The sequence below is a fragment of the Leptopilina boulardi genome, unplaced genomic scaffold, assembly GCF_019393585.1.
Source record: "Leptopilina boulardi isolate dan_hultmark-lab unplaced genomic scaffold, ZJU_Lbou_2.1 LbouV2_399, whole genome shotgun sequence".
NCBI classification, from domain to species: Eukaryota; Metazoa; Arthropoda; class Insecta; order Hymenoptera; family Figitidae; genus Leptopilina; species Leptopilina boulardi.
In genome coordinates this window covers 2,203,267-2,220,701 of record NW_026137972.1, presented here as the reverse complement: position 1 = coordinate 2,220,701, position 17,435 = coordinate 2,203,267, and the positions used below count along the sequence as shown (strand labels likewise).

The 17,435-nt window shown below is 29.2% G+C and overlaps 1 protein-coding gene across 1 annotated transcript in view; it reads left to right on the top strand.

Annotated features, from left to right (window-relative positions):
• LOC127288957 (T-lymphocyte activation antigen CD86-like) overlaps positions 1 to 16,736 on the top strand; it is a 31,004-nt gene extending 14,268 nt beyond the window's left edge. Inside the window, exons 3-7 of the mRNA XM_051316678.1 lie at positions 11,856 to 12,028; positions 12,146 to 12,356; positions 12,670 to 12,781; positions 13,214 to 13,392; positions 15,706 to 16,736. Of these exons, the coding sequence (XP_051172635.1) occupies positions 11,856 to 12,028; positions 12,146 to 12,356; positions 12,670 to 12,781; positions 13,214 to 13,392; positions 15,706 to 15,812 (782 nt within the window). The 3' untranslated portion in view covers positions 15,813 to 16,736. The remainder of the gene's footprint in view (positions 1 to 11,855; positions 12,029 to 12,145; positions 12,357 to 12,669; positions 12,782 to 13,213; positions 13,393 to 15,705) is intronic.
• Positions 16,737 to 17,435: the final 699 nt, after the last annotated feature.

The window sequence follows — 17,435 nt, the reverse complement described above, 5'->3', positions numbered from 1 at the left end:
ATTGTTGATTCACTCGTCACCATTTTCTCCTTATTGGTTTGGCGTGGCTTCGCGACTTCTCTGTTGCCTTGCTTCCGGTTCGCTTTTGAGGCACTTCCGCTTTCTACGCTTTTTTATTCGCCCCTGGACTACTGGAGCCATTGTTCCCTTTTTTTTTTAACTTTGCAGGATAACGCTTTTAAGAACATCTGAAATAGGCGTTCTTTAACAGTATGGTGGTTGTATTAATGATTTATGGAATGTGTTTCGATAGTTAGAAAAAAATCTTAATTGTTTTGTAAAATTAAATAAATTTAAAAAAAACTTTAAATTGAATTGGAAGAGTTGTGATTGCTAGTTATGTATGTTTAGAATTTATAATTTTCTACGTATATAATAGGATTTTATACAAATCGTACAATTTTTCGTGAAATCAATCACTTTTCAATTTTTTATGAAACATAAAATATTCAATACATTTGATCAGTGGATTCAAATTATTATCGCTTAAAAATAATTTATTAGTAAAAGTGAATTATATTTTTAATTGAATTTCGAAAAACGTCAGTGATAATTAAATTAATTTTTTATTTCATGTAATTGAACTTTTACTCTGCAGTAAGAATAAAATTTTTATCTGTTAGAATTATAAATATTAATATTGTTTTTTAAGAATAAATTGATAATTTATCATTTTAGAAATATCTTCTCAGAAGCATAATTTTTTTTTTTCAAAATAATAAATAATTATTATTATAACGGTTTTTTTTAATCTCAGGGATCACTGTTTTATCAGTCTCTTTTTATGAAAAAAAATATCTTTATAGCAGATTATTTTCTGACATAAAAATATAAATAAATTGACCTATTTTTATAGAGAAAAATAAAATTGCAACATTTTTTCTAAATTACCAAAAAAAATGTTGTTTTTTAAATTTCAAAATAAAATAAATTTTGATTGATTTAAAAACATACGATTTAATATTAAATAAATTAAGTACAATTTTAAAAAAACTAATTTTTTTAATTTCTGAGATCATAAAACAAAAATATATCAATAAAATCAATGTTTCAATTTTTTTTTTGAATTACAAATTACCTCTATGAGTTTGCAAAAAAGAAGCAGCAACTTTCTTATTCCTTTTCAGAAAAACTCAATTTCAGAATTTCCCGTTGATTTCAAAACTTTTCTTATTTTCTTGTATGAATCTTCTTTCTCAAAAAGTTTTGTAAAGAATGCTGTAAATGTTAAATTGTAAGGTCGATATTATTCTGTGAAAATCGTTCTGATATATATCTCTTATCTTTTACCCTAACAAAAAGTTTCCAAGTTTAAAAAGAAATCAAAAAAAAAAATTGTATTCACGTTTCCATTCGTTTATCGCGCGCAGTACTAAAAAAAATAATTAGTAAAAAAAAGTTGATAAAATTCTAATTACATAAAAGAAATTAATATATTTTAGAAAATTCAAAAAATAGAAATTATGTGTAAGTCAAATAAATTAAATACTCTGCATTAAATTTTAAACGTAGATTTTAAACGTTGATTTTATTTTTTTTACCTATTCCTTTTGAATCGAATTTTCATTCATATTTTTATTTTTTATTCACTTTTTAAAATCAGTTTTTATTTTTACCAAAACATTACATTTTCAATCACTAAATCAAAAAAAAAAAAAAAATTGCGAAAACAGAAAGTCACTTATTCCATACATCAATAAATGTGCACTATTATCCAATATCCATTTCAAATTTACATATATAAAAAAATCGTTTCCAATTTCCATATCTATATCACATTTATATCCAATTTTCTCTCATTTATAACCATCTATGTATGTCCAGTTTTTTTTATTCACCTAATAACTAAATTTTCAATAACAAAAAATCACTTTCTATTCATTACGTTAAAAAAAAAACATCGGATATTATTCAATAAATTTTTTAAATTCACTCATCATTTACTAAATTACCACAATTTTTATTCACTAAATCACAGCATTTTCCTCTTTTTTAACAAAAATTCAGATATTTCAACAAAAGCAATAAATCAGATTCTTTTTATTAAATTTTCAATTACTACATTTCAAAATATCAAAAAAAAAACAAAATTTTTATTGAATCACTGTTTTCAAAAGCAAAAATCATATGTCCCTCATAAAAAAAGGATATCCCTAGGATATCCATAGGATATCCAAACCGCCGGTCTATGGGACATCAACAGGACATCCATAGTATATCCACAGGATATCCCTAAGACATCCACAAAATATCTATTGGATATTATATCGCAGGATATCCATGGGATATCCTCAGGATGTCCGTGGGATATTCTTAGGATATTCACGGGATATTTAATATCTGTGGGATATCCTGACGATATCTATGGGATATCTGGAGGAAATTTATGAAAGTCTATAGAGATATCCAAAAGATATCCTGTGGATATCCTCAGAAATCCATGGGATATCCAAAGGATATCCAAACCGCTGATTTTTTGGATATCCTTAAGAGATCCTTTTGATATCCATAGGACATCCCTAGGATATCTGCGGGATATTATCAATATATTCCAAGATATCTTGTGTTGTTAGGGGTACATTTGGAAATATCAATTTCAAATTTAATTTTCATTTATTAAGTTTTAAAAATCCCTCCTCTTGTAGAAAGGTTAATGAATGAAAAATAATAAATTCACCGTATAGAAATAATTTTACTCTAGATATATCTAACTGTTAATTCATCCACTTTGATAATCAGTTTCTCTCTTTTTCATCAAAGGAGATCAAGTAAAGTTTTTCTTTCTCTTTTTGACATGAAACAGAAAAGTTTCTTTTTATACAGAACACTACAAAATTTTTTTTCCTTTTTCTACCCAAAAAGAGTGACGTAAGATGTTTCGCCTTATCTTTATTGTTTAAAGCATTTCTTTCTCTCTCTGGCTATTGTTCCATGGATTCTCTTTTATGGTTGCCAACTCAGTAGAAATCTTGACAGATTTCCGTAAAGAAAGAAATGCTACCAACATTATTATAAATTATTATTGATGATTTGAACAAAAAAAAAAAAATGACACACGTTAATTTTATAACATACCTAATAATTAAAATCTCGTAACTTATAACATTTTCCTTGTACTTTATTTAACTTAGTTGATAAAAATCAACTAAGGGTTAGAATGAATCAATAAATGAATGACCCACAAAATTATACTTTACAATAGGGATTTTTTCATTAAAGATTTATTTTTAATTATTTTTAAATTCAATTATTATCTAATTATTTAAAAGACTTTTTAATTAATTTTTAAATTAATTTTAATGATGAATTACACTTTACACTACACTTTGATTTTTAATATACATATCCCAAGACACAAAGTTATTTTTGAAGAAATATAACTAAACTTGAAATTTATTTAGATTGCACGACTAATTTAAAATTTTAATATGGGTCACGAAATAAAGTCATATTTCATAGTAAAAATGGACTGCGAGACGGGAAATAGGAAGCAATATCCAGACACAATTTACACCTACTTAAATAAAAATAATTTAATTGGACATTGGAAAAGAATTTAAAATTTGATCTAAGGATGCAGACTAAAATTATAATTATGAATGTAGTTCAATTTCCCTTATAGCCATGGATATTTTAGGATATTCTATGGACATCACTACTATTTTAAAATTTTTAAATGATATTAAAATAATGAATTAATAAAATTTTAATCATGATTTTATTAATGTCAACATGACTATTAAGGACGGACTTAAGACTCTTCAGGATGTTGTCAGTGAGTCGAAGACAAAGCACGCCCTAGTAGATAATGGAGATAGCAAACTTTGTTGCACTCTAGGCAATGTGGAGGTGAACCGAAAAGATCGAAACAGAAAAAGAGAGTGTATCCATGAGACGCGGCTTTGGCACTCAGTGATAGAGGCGCAGAAACGATGAAAAATCTCTGGCAGTCCAGACTGACGCTGAGACGAAGAAGAAAAAGCAAGAGGAGGCTCCCCCTTGTCAAAAAGATTGCAAAACGGACGGTAACACCGAATCCTAAATAAACCAGTAAGAAGAAAGTGGATCTATAGCAACAGGAACGACGTATGCCGAGGTATTGAGCAAAATTCGGAGGGAAGTGAATCCGATCATCAGCCACAACCAGGTCGTGGGTGCAAGGCTACAAGAAAGAGAGATCTCCTGATTAAAATCGGAGGAGACTCCAATAAGGAGGCTTTCTCTGCTGAGGTCATCAAAGCGGTTGGAACAGGTCACACTGGAGATCCGCGACTTGGATTGCCTTACCCAGGAAGAAGAGGTCCAACAGGCATTAGCGGAAGTGCTCCAGAAGCCAGGAAACAGTAAATTGATGGTTCTAAAACCTAACCGACGAGGAATAAAGCTCGCAGTTGTAGTCACCGACCCAGAGGAGGCGGACAGGCTGGAGAAATTAGGACGCATAAGAATTGGCTTTATGTGTTGCCCAATAAAAAGAAGGGTGATTCGGTGACGCCTGGCGTACGGCCACATAGGAAGAGTTTGTAAGGCAGTGGAATGTGGGGAAGTCGATCATAAGTTTGCAAACTGCAGTAGAAGCCTAAGCTGCTTCTTATGAAGAGAAAAGTATTGCAGGTATATTAGCTATATTGCAGGTAGCGGTGGATTCGGAGCCTTCAGGACAGCTCTTGAGAAGTCAAAAAAGATTCTCGCACGAACGAAGAATAAATAGGCCAAAAACATCGGCAACGGTCGCGAAAGTGAGATTCCAGGGACTTTTACCTACGAAGTTTAAAGCTTGACTATATGTGTAAGTTACCTGTTATAGGGGTTACAAAACTACTAACGTTCCAAGTAGCGATCGATTAGAATAATCAATACTCATCCGTCTAGGCGTGGAGTGTAATTACACAGTCGCTATCCTCACACATGACTTCCGACAGCAGTCAAAATGACCGCGTCCATCTAATTTGACAAATGACAAACATCTTCAGTCAGATAGATTCGTCTTCCTGACATTCTTGAATAATCAGCACTCACATCCGATTATATGTACCAGAAAGCACTGATCAAGATAATTTCTTGATGTACCTTCTAGCGTTGACTGCTTTTCTCTATATTGATCCTCTGAACATTTTTGATAAGTATTCATGAAATTGATATAAAAACGAAACAAATCAATACAATTCTAAATGATCCTGTATAATGTCACTGGGTTGCAACTCCCTATCCCCATCACGGAAATGCTGTCTTCTTAAATATTTATTTGTGAGGAAATCACCAGATGTCGTACTGTAGACAGTGTTATGAATCATAATCTGAAAATACTTTACATAAGCCCGCTGAAGTCATGAATGTATTCATGTTTGTCATTGTTTATATGAAAAATCGAAATATCAAAAAATGGTTGTGTATAGTAAAATTTAGGAATTAAAGAAAGATATGCCAAAGTAACGTTTTAAAGCACAAGATGATGATTAATTATAATTGAAATATTTATTAATGTAATGCGAAAATAAATGACTTTAATTTATCTTACTCAAATTTTTAAATATTTATATAATCTTATTTCACTGTTACAATCCCTCGTTGCAAACAATATTCTAATTTCATAAAATCGAAGTTTATGAATAATCATGAATTATGTAATTATTAATTAGATATAGTTATGAATGTATTTATTAATTATATAATTATGAATGTAATTAAGAATGTTATTATGAATTTGATTATGAATTATGTAATTGTGTATACAAAAATCTTTCAAGTAGGTCAGATATAAATAGTACAAATCTTCTTATTAGTTATCTCTAGATTTCAATTAAATTCATTAAATGAAAATGTACAATTTCAAGTTGGATATCAATAATTTAATAAGGTTTTTTTAATTTAATTAATTATTAACAAGAAGCAGACCATCATTCTATTAATGGAAACATAACATATACTACAAAATATGAAGAAGAATAATGTCCATAATATTAAAATATTGAATTGTACATTTTTATTTAATAACATTAATTATTGAAAATTAATAAAAATAAATGTGTGCTATTTAGATATTCGACCAACTTGGTGAATTTAATATTAATTCATCTGAAATTAATATAAATTTATTAAATCTCTGGAAAATGAATTCCTGGCATTTTAACAACAATAGTAAGTTGTGTGTGCTTCTTTAATTGCTTTATTACGAAAGACTTGGGTCCTTTATGAGCAGAACCCTTGCTGGTCACCTGTACGAGTAGCGGATGACCGTGCTATAAAATCCTTATTACTCCCCTTGATGCAGCTTTTTGTTGCGGTTACTTTTATGTTTTTTTAAAGACTCGTATATGTATACTGAACACGTACAGAACATATAACTAATCGTACTACGTTGCACCGAAGGCGTCTATCTGTCCTCGAAAATTAATCATCGAATACCAAATGCAGAAAAACGAAACTAAAATCGTAGCTATCATTAGTTTACAAAGCAATATTATTTTCACGCTACCTTTTCCAACCGCATTTCCGAATCAAAAACTACGTTACAATAAATATAATTATAGAAATGGAATAAAATTATCAATCTATACAAGTCAAAATGGATGGATTGATAATTTTATTCCATTACTATTCATTACACCAAGTGATAAATTCATCATTGAATTAAGTATAATTATATTTAATTAATAATTACTTAGAATTTCCACTATAATTTCCTATAGTACCTAACTGTATTATTAATTTGAATTTAAATAGCAAACGAGGGAAAAATAAATTTGTGTTTAGAAATATATGAGGTTCTCTTTTTGAAAACTTTATTCGTTTGATATGGCAAGAGGCAAACTTTCGAGGCCGATAGACGATAAGTGTTGCTTTTCGTGTTTCCATCTCGATAAGAAGTTAGACATTCGTCTAACACCTATAGTGCTTGCGACACAAAAGGATAACCTTAGTAAAGGACTTTTATTAGGAAGTACATGGTACAGGGCAATATGGTGACAGGGTATTTTTTTACATGCGATTCTCTACTTGACTGAAAATGTCGTGTTGGATATCTTAATATAAAAGACCTATACTGCACTCTCTCCTTTATCCCTTGTTTTACTTCGACTTTTTTTCCAACGTTTAAAATTATATACTTTTATATATACGTAGGCAATTCCATATCTTTATAGATTTACAATTTAAAAATCCTTACAAAAAAAAATGTGTATTATATAAATTTTATTATTTTTCATATATAATTGGATGGGTTTTTGAATGGTGAATTTTCCAAAAGGAAATTGGTTTAAACTTTAAACTAATCTAGTTGAATTTAGAATGTCAATTGATTCAATTTTCAATGAACAAATTCGTTCCCTATATAATTTTCTATTCATAGCGTAAATATATTTTAATATTAGATTCGAAGAATTTAATTTGATAATTAAATTAATTTAATAGTACAATTAATTAAATTAATTTAATAGTACAGTTAATTAAATACAATTAATTAAATTAATTTAATAGTGCAGTTAATTAAATACAATTAGTAAATTAATTTAATAGTACAATTAATTAAATACTATTATTTAAATTAATTTAATAGTACAGTTACTTAAATACAATTAATTAAATACAATTATTTAAATTAATTTAATACTGCAGTTAATTAAATACAATTCATTACATTAATTTTATTGTACAATTAATTAAATACAATTAATTATTAAATTAATTTAATAGTACAATTAATTAAATGCAATTAGTTAAATTAATTTAATAGTACAATTAATTAAATTAATTTAATAGTACAGTTAATTAAATACAATTAATTAAATTAATTTAATAGTACAATTAATTAAATACAATTAATTAAATTAATTTAATAGTACAATTAATTGAATACTGCAGTTAATTAAATACAATTCATTACATTAATTTTATGGTACAATTAATTAAATACAATTAATTATTAAATTAATTTAATAGTACAATTAATTAAATGCAATTAGTTAAATTAATTTAATAGTACAATTAATTAAATTAATTTAATAGTACAGTTAATTAAATACAATTAATTAAATTAATTTAATAGTACAGTTAATTAAATACAATTAATTAAATTAATTTAATAGTACAATTAATTAAATACAATTAATTAAATTAATTTAATAGTACAATTAATTAAATACAATTGTTTAAATTAATTTAATAGTACAATTAATTGAATACTGCAGTTAATTAAATACAATTCATTACATTAATTTTATGGTACAATTAATTAAATACAAATAATTATTTAATTAATTTAATAGTACAATTAATTAAATGCAATTAGTTAAATTCATTTAATAGTACAATTAATTAAATTAATTTAATAGTACAGTTAATTAAATACAATTAATTAAATTAATTTAATAGTACAATTAATTAAATACAATTTTTCGCAAAACTGAGTTTCCCGAGAAGTCCCTACTCACTCTGAATTGCTTACATTCAAAAATCCGCAACAAGTTCAATTAATTAAATTTAATTTAATATAACTAATTTTCCCTTTACAAAATTCATAATCTTAAGCGTTTTATATTGTAACGAGAACACGTGAAATTTCACCGTGTGAAGCTACAAAAATGACGTTGGCGTCAAATGAGATCGGGTTAGCAGATTCCACGCTTTGAACCCACCCTGAGATCAGTTTATTATACTTAAAACTTTCTCGACGAAAAATTTATCAGGTTTCACTTTGGCTGAACTTAGCCGTACACTCCTTTATAAATTAAGTAACACCTGAAAAGTTGACATAGTAGAAGAAAGTAAACAAATTTTTTTTTAAAAGTAAATTTAATTTCGAAAAAAAAAACCCAATTTTGAGAATTCATATTTCCAACGTGACTAGGGAGAGACCAGTCGATCGAGGCAGTGGCGATGACCTCGAGAATCATGCTGCCAGCGATTGAACGATCGATTTTCGTGTATGTATTTCTGTTGACCTCAGGGATAAAGCCCGTCGAGATGAGACCAGCACTGTCACCAAACATTTAGTCTTTTCATAAGTTTGCGACGTTCTTTTTTGAATTGTTCTTTGGACATCAGGAGTGGAGAAAAGAAAACACTTGTTAACTCGATATTCTTACTGGTTTTGAAGTGGTGGGAGAATTGTCGAGTAGTATTTCTCGTCTGTCTCCGTCAAGAGCATGCGCACTCTGTACACAAAAAAAGAAGCTTTTTTCTTTTAAAAAACGCTGCATTTTGAAGTGTAATAATAGAATAGATAACAATTAAACCAAAGTTGTTGGAATTAATAGTCAATTTAAATCTTATTTCCAAATATTCAAGAACACCAGAAAGACGAAAACGCTGTATCGTTGATGATCTGTTTAATTATTTCTAAAAGCCATTTTCGTGTGGGCTTTTATCGGATAGTTCCGGAATCTGCTTTACCGACCGTCACGTATCGGTTATCGATCGCTGATACAATATTCCTTAATCTTCATTCTCATCCTGGTGTTCGTAGAGTCAAGTTGTATTTTTGGTGAAATAATTAAAATGGAACGAAGCGTTATCGTCATCGTCAACTGGACAGTAAATCCCAATAAATTAATTATGAGTCGTTTCCTTTTGAGTCCATATTATTATTAAAATTATAAATTACAAAAATATTAACTTTCCAGTAATTCAAATACTATATCTCACTGAAGATGTCAATCAATAAGACTACAATATTAATATAGAGAGTCATAAATTTTATCATCGTACAATTGACGAATTCTACATTCTCTCGACAATGAAAAATTGAATAAATTAAAACATAAAAAATTAATTGTCAATATTGGAAAAATTGTATTGAAAACGAATTTAATAAAAAAAAAATCGTAAAAACTAGTTTGCAAAGTTCATCTTTTGTTCCATTCTGTAGTCATGGTAACGTATACGTCAAATCTAACGTACAATATATTACAATCAAGGGAGATTCTAACGGATTCATGTCGAGGAGAAAGATGATCATGAGGATTAAACGGAATTCTCCAACCTGTCAAAACATATAACTCTGTGTGGTTTGGATTTTCAAATTTAATATTCTTTACATTCTTCTGAATATGAATGAAAATCGTAAATATTTTTTTTTCCAGCATCTGTTATTTTCAAAGATAAATTAAATCGTTTCTTAAAATATTTAAATATTCATTTCACGAATTTTTAGACGATAATTTTTACAATTAACTGTAGTTTTTTTTTGATTATACTAAAATCTAAAAATCTATAAAAACCCTGATATTTAAAAAAATACCAAACTATAGAATAGAAAAATTGAGGCATGACGAATCTATTTTAAATTGGACATTAATTAAACCTATTGGACGAAGGGGGATTTAAATTTTACTGTTCTTCTATTATATTATTAATATTGACATGTACTTAGAGAACATTTGTTTGCATCATATTTTTTGATATTTTATCATAGATTAAATCAAATATAACTAGTCGCGCTGCGCAACCGATAGACATAACGAGAGTCTCTCGTGTTTTCCAAGATTAACGACGCTAGACACGCAAACCATATTCTTTGTATTAGGATTCAACGACCAAAGATTTATACAGTATATACGTGATGTGTATAATTTTAACGAAAATCAAGTAACTCTGTGTGAAATAGTATACGATGTACAAAAAAATATGAATAAACGAAAACTAAAAGTGAATATCAGATATCGTATACCGTGGGTCAATATTTATTTATGTATTTTTATTTTAATAAATATTGTAGATATAAGATCCTACGATTTATAATTCAATAAAAGAAGAAAAAATAGTTGGTACTAACTTTAAATAATATTTATGAAACTAATAATTAAATTTGTGTACACGTAGTGAATGCAAATGCAGAATTCAAAATAGGTTAATTTTTATATATTTTATCGTTTTATACAAAAAAATTTTAATTCACATAAATTAATAGATTAATTGATAGGATTTTACTATTAATATTTATTCATATCAATTAACATTAATTAATATCAATTGTTGTGAATTAATATTAATTAATGTCAGTTAAAATTAATTAATACCTCTTAACATTAATTAATATCCATTAACATTAATTAATATCAATTAACATTAATTAATATCAATTAACATTAATTATTAATTAAATAATCGAAAGGAAAATTAAAATTATAAATACGTACCAATTAAATGAATTCATTTTTTAAAAATTAACAAACAAACAATAAATAATTAAATAAATAATAATCAATAATTAATAAAACATAATAAAATCAAATCAATAAAAAGTAATAAAGTAAAATATGTGTGATGTTTGCAACGTTAATTCTGAAACTGAACTCCAAAACATTATCGACTCCTTCCAATTCTCCTCTTTCGAAGAGGATGATAAAAGGGGAACCCCTATTGTCATTGGCGCCAGATGTGGCTGCTGCCTGGCCTGCAGCTATCTGACGCGCCTCTTCATTGTGCTGTATATCTCATTTATTTTTTACCAAATCAGCATAAAAATTAAAAGACACAATTCTAAAAACATATAGTTTAAGAAAATGCAAAAGAATCGATTTTTCGAAAGTTGCTGTTAATTCCGCTTTGACATTGATAATCGTTTTTATTATTTTTTAAAATTAATAACGCAGGAGAACCGCAGGAATAAGTTGCAAGGGTTGATAAAGAGTTCTAAAATGAGGGGTTTTTTTTTAGTTTTGTTTACCAAACCCACATAACATTGACATGCGGAAGCAAAGGTATCTGTATGCAGATTTCCCAAAAGTCCCTAAAAAAAATATCTCTTCAGATTTAAATACAATGAGGATTTCTTCTCTCATTTAAAATTTAAAAATTTATTAACAAATTTTTATTTGATTTTTTGGCACTCGGAATAATTGAAATATTATTTACAGAATGTTCAGCGAAAGGAGGAGGTGGTTCTATAGTGGAACATCATCCATCATCATATTGGGAACAACCTTTTAGTCAACCATATTTTGATAATACAACTAAGCGAGAGACAATCACAACAGTTGGACAAACAGCCTATCTACACTGTAGAGTACGCAATCTTGGTGATCGAGCTGTAAGCATTGCAATAAATATTTAAAGAAAATAAGTTTTCGACTGTTGCGAAATTAGCAATAAAAATAATTTCCAATTCATAATTTAAATTTTTTCTCTATTTTCTATATTAAAATAGGTATCATGGATTAGAAAAAGGGATCTTCATATTCTCACTGTAGGAATTTTAACATATACAAATGATCAACGTTTTCAATCGTTGCACAGTGATGGAAGTGACGAATGGACATTAAAGATTAGTTCATCTCAAGTTCGTGATAGTGGCATATACGAATGTCAAGTATCGACAGAACCAAAAATTAGTTTGGCCTACAAACTCAGTGTAGTAGGTCAGTATCTGCTTTCCGAATTTTATTTCATTCAATAAATCCAAATCAATAACAGAATTATATTAAACAATATAAAAAAGCTACAGAAAATTTTCATCAGAAATTATACAGCTCGCAAAGAATTAATAAAGACAAAATATCTAAATTACAAATTAATTTTTGTGGATGTAAATTAATTTAGAAATATTGTTCAAAAAAGTAAATGAGCATTTATTTATGATACTTATACGAATTCGTATTTTTGGGATTAAGGATATTATTTTATTATAATAATTACTACTTATGCAATATAGTGACTTACTTTTTGTTGCAGTTTCAAAAGCAAAAATTCTTGCCAATGCAGAACTTTACATTAAGAGTGGAAGCGACATCAACCTAACATGTGTCGTCGAACAGACACCTGAGCCACCGTCCTTCATTTACTGGTGAGTTTAATTGGGTTCCCTCGAATCCAATTTCCATCATCTCCAACGGATTATACGAGTGCTGAACTCAAACATTCATTAACTCCACCGAACGAGTTTGCAACCCCAGACTTTAGAACTAGCTATATATGTTGCAGAATGCCTACTCGAGCATAGATCGTTTTGCAATTAGAAATCAATGTGCACATACCATTAAAATTACGACATATACGCATATTTAACAAAAAAAATTAATTATCAATTTTCATTGTCCAAAAATGTAAATTACGTTCTGTTTCTATTTCAAAATTTTCTATAAACGAGTTTCAACATCCGTATAGTAAAGGGAAATTCCTTTCATTCAAAATCTATTTACTCATAAATTATAATGTAGAAAACATAATCATTGAAAAGAAATAATTTTCATAAAACTTTTATTTAATTTGATTTTAGGTATAGAGGTGAAAACGTAATAAACTACAGTCAACGTGGTGGCATCAGTGTAGTTACAGAAAAGCAAACGCGAACGTCGCGCTTGTTAATTTCAAGAGCACTTTCCGCCGATTCAGGCAATTACACGTGCGCTCCTTCGACAGCTGAATCAGCCAGTGTCCTAGTCCACGTACTTAATGGTGAGTGAGTTTGTATAGAAAAACGTTATGTCAGACATTGAAAAGCATGCTTTTCACATAAGTCTCTCATCTCTATCTCTCTCTCTATCTCACTTGTAGATTATTTTTAAATATTTTAGTTTATAAAAAAAATTTCATATAGTCGCAAAAAGTAAATTGTAAATTTATTTACAAAGGAAATTTAGGAAAATATTAGAATAATTAATGAAAATTGAACTAAATTTTTTCTAATTTCAAAAAATACGGCGCATTTTGTATGACGTCGAAGGAATTTTTTAAAGATTGATAGATACCCTACTGATGCGAAATCATTAGAAACTCACTGGAAACTCCTTGAAAACTTATTACCTCAATACGCTTTCAATGAATTTTAGTGAGTTTCTAAATAGTTTGTATTGGTAGGGATTTACATGAAACTTGGTATCTATTAGAGGTTTTTGAGGTCACTAAACGAGAATCTAAAGTCAGATTTACAAAATTTAACTCCTTTCAACAGTGATAAAATACCTTATACTAATTAAAAAAAAAATTTCCAAACTTTCAACTGATCTACTTTTTCAAAATTATTAAATGTAATTTTCAAATTTACTGCACGTTGTTCTTGTTATGGTCGACCCACTAAAAGCCACACCCCTTAGGTGGACTAATCCTGGCACTACGGAACTGTCGTCAAGCTTTAAACTTCGTAGGTGAAGGTCTCTAGGATCTCGGTATCGCGATCCTTGCCGATATTTCTGGCCGATTTATTTTTCGTTCGTGCGAGAATCTTCTTGGACTCCTCAAGGGCTGTCCTGAAGACTCCGAATCCTCCGCTACCTGCAATATAGCTAATTTTTACTTTATCGCAAATACTTTTCTCTACATAAGAAGCAGCTTAGGTTTCTACTGCAGTTTGCAAACTTATGATGGACTTCCCCACACTTAAAGAACGCAGTTGATTTGTCCGCTGCCTTACAAACTCTTCCTATGAGGCCGTACGCCAGGCACTGAATGACCCTAACTCTTCTGTTTGTTGGTCAACACATAAAGCCAATCCTTATGCGTCCTACTTTCTCCAGTGTGTCCGCCTCCTCTGGGTTAGTGACTACAACTGCGAGCTTCATTCCTCGTCGGTTGGATCCTAGGTCTGTCACCTTCCTCCTTCCTGTCTTCTGGAGCACTTCCGCCAACGCCTGTTGGACATTTTCTTCCTGGGTAAAGCAATCCAAGTCGCGGATCTCCAATGTAACCTTTCGATCCACCATCTGCAACTTCTACATGCTGCCAACCGCTTTGGAGACCTGAGCAGGAATGCCTCCTTATTGGAGTCTCATTCGATTTTGATTAGGAGATCTCCCTTTCTTGTAGCCTTGCATCCACGACCTACGTGTGGTTGATGTCTGGATTTACTTCCCTCCGAAGTTTGCTCAGTACTTCGGCATACGTTGTTCCTGTTGCGACTCGGATCACCATTGTCGATCCACTCTCTTCTTACTGATTTGCTTAGGATTCAAACCTCAGTAGTGAATGCCTCCTTATTGGAGTCTCCTCCGATTTTGATTAGGAGATCTCCTTTTCTTAAAGCCTTGCACCCATGACCTGCATGTGACTGATGATCGGATTCACTTCCCTCCGAATTTTGCTCAGTACGTCGGCATACGTTGTTCCTGTTGCTATAGATTCACTTTCTTCTTATACTAATTTGCTTAGCATTCGGTGTTACCGTCACCTTTGCAATCTTTTTTGACAAAAGGTGCCTCTTCTTGTTTTTTCTTCTTCGCTTCGGCGTCAGTCTGAACTGACAGAAATTTTACTTTGTTTCTGCGCCTCTATGACTGCACCGAAACCGCTTCTCAGGGATACGCTCTCTTTCCTGTTTCGCTCTTCTCGATTCACTCCTGCATTGCCTATAACGCCACCAAGGTTGCTATCTCCATTATCTGCTAGGACGTGCTTTATCTTTGCCTCACTGACAGGATCCTGAAGAGTCTTAAGTCCGTCCTTAATAGTCATGTTGACATTCTTCTGGGCTTTTCCATCTTGGCGATATTCTCTTCGATCCTCTGAAGACAATCAGCTTCCTCCTGCCTAAATTTTAAACACTTCTTGCTTTCTTAACGTTTTCTCATTATTAAACATTTTATATAAGCGCGCTTTTTTCGAGTTGTCGTAGCGCAAGCGCAGTTGTGTTTAAATAGGATCATTGGTAACTCTGATCCAAACCTACCTAACCTAGTATTTTAATTTCACTAATTTAAAAAAAATTATTTATTTAATATTATTAAATTATTTATTATTTTTCAAGAAAAAAATTTTTTTTTTTCTTAATTACAGGAGAACATCCTGCGGCAATGCAGCATGGAAATTCTAGCAATAGTGGAGCGACAACGCGCACTTTAGCACTTCTTCTATTATTGTTACACGCTGGAGTAACAAGGTGACTGTTTGATCGCGACACGCATTAAAGTTCGGCCAATCTACCAATATCCAATACGTCTTTCCACTGTCATGTGCGTCCGTCATTTATATTTTAATGACTGTGGATCAACGAACGATATATATATATATATATAAATTTATATATATATGAAGTAGCTGAGCTGATCTACATTCAAGAATTTAGCGTGTGTCGCGAAATTACATCTCGAAATAAAAAAAAATGTCGAATATCGTTGTAATTCGCAACAATTTACGTATTTCGAGAGAGAAAAAAAAAATAATTTTTGTAAATCGTTAAAAAAAAATATTAATATATTAAAACAATCGAATGGAGATTTTTCTGACAATTTAGTTTATTTATAATGCCAGCGCTATTTGCCTAGTATTATTAAATGTTACCAACAGCAATCAGTAGTGCGATTGTGTAATTTCACTTTCATTTTCACTTTCATTTTAACTTTCATTTTCACTTTCATTTGCACTTTCATTTTCACTTTCATTTTCACTTTCATTTTCACTTTCATTTTACAGGGAAAAAATGACTTCCACTTTGATTTTCAATTTTAACGTCACTTTCCGGTTTTAAGTGAAAATTATCTTCCAGTTAGAGTTTCACTTTCACTAGTAATTTCAGTTTTAACTGAAAAAATGACTTCTACTTTGACTTTTATTATCACTTTCATTTTTCAGTGAAAAATTCCAGTTTAAATGGAAATGAAAGTTAAAATAGAACCGAAAGTTAAAGTGAAATTGGAAATTAAAGTGAAAGTGAAATTGGAAATGAAAGTGAAAATGTAAGACAAAATGAAATTACACAATTCCTCCCCTGTAACTGGCTTTGTATAGTTTAATTATAGCAGAACTCTTTAAAAAAACGAAAGTTTTAATTTAAAAATTAATTTAGCAACATTGTACTTTTTTTTAAACGTAAAAAATTTTTTTGTTATTATTTTGAAAAATATTGTTATATTATGAAATATATGTAGAAATAAAACTGAATATCAACGCAAGGTGTAGAGATTGAATTACATATGGCACAACTTTTTTGCATACGAGTATAGTAGTGTAAGACATACATTATTATAGTGAAATATTCAGGCAAGATAATATGTATTTCATATCTTGTACCACAATACGAAGGTAATATTCGTGCAAGAAGTTGTGTTATGTGGGGATTATTAAAGACACATAGCAAATTTCGTAAACAATTTTTTTTTCTATTAGAAAAACATTATACTAGTTTTAAAAAATAATTAATTACGTTTATGAAATTAAAATATATTAAGTTTTTATTTGTCAGAATCATATTTTTCATTCTTCCAGTAAAATATTTTTTTATCAATTTTTTTTTTAATACTTTTTAATGCACAAACAAACAATGCACAAAGTTGGTTTTTTGTAAATAAAAAAATAACTTTTATAGATTTTTTAATTTAATTTCGAGAAAGCTATTATTGTTTTTCATATTTTAGAGAAGGCTGTGCTATTTTATGTATTTGTTATTTAATTAAATAATATTTTCCGAAAATTAATTCTTATTTACAGTTAACGTATTTTTAGGTATATTTACGAATTATTTTTTTTTTAAATAAAAATTGGGCGCAAGAAAAGTACATACTGTTTTT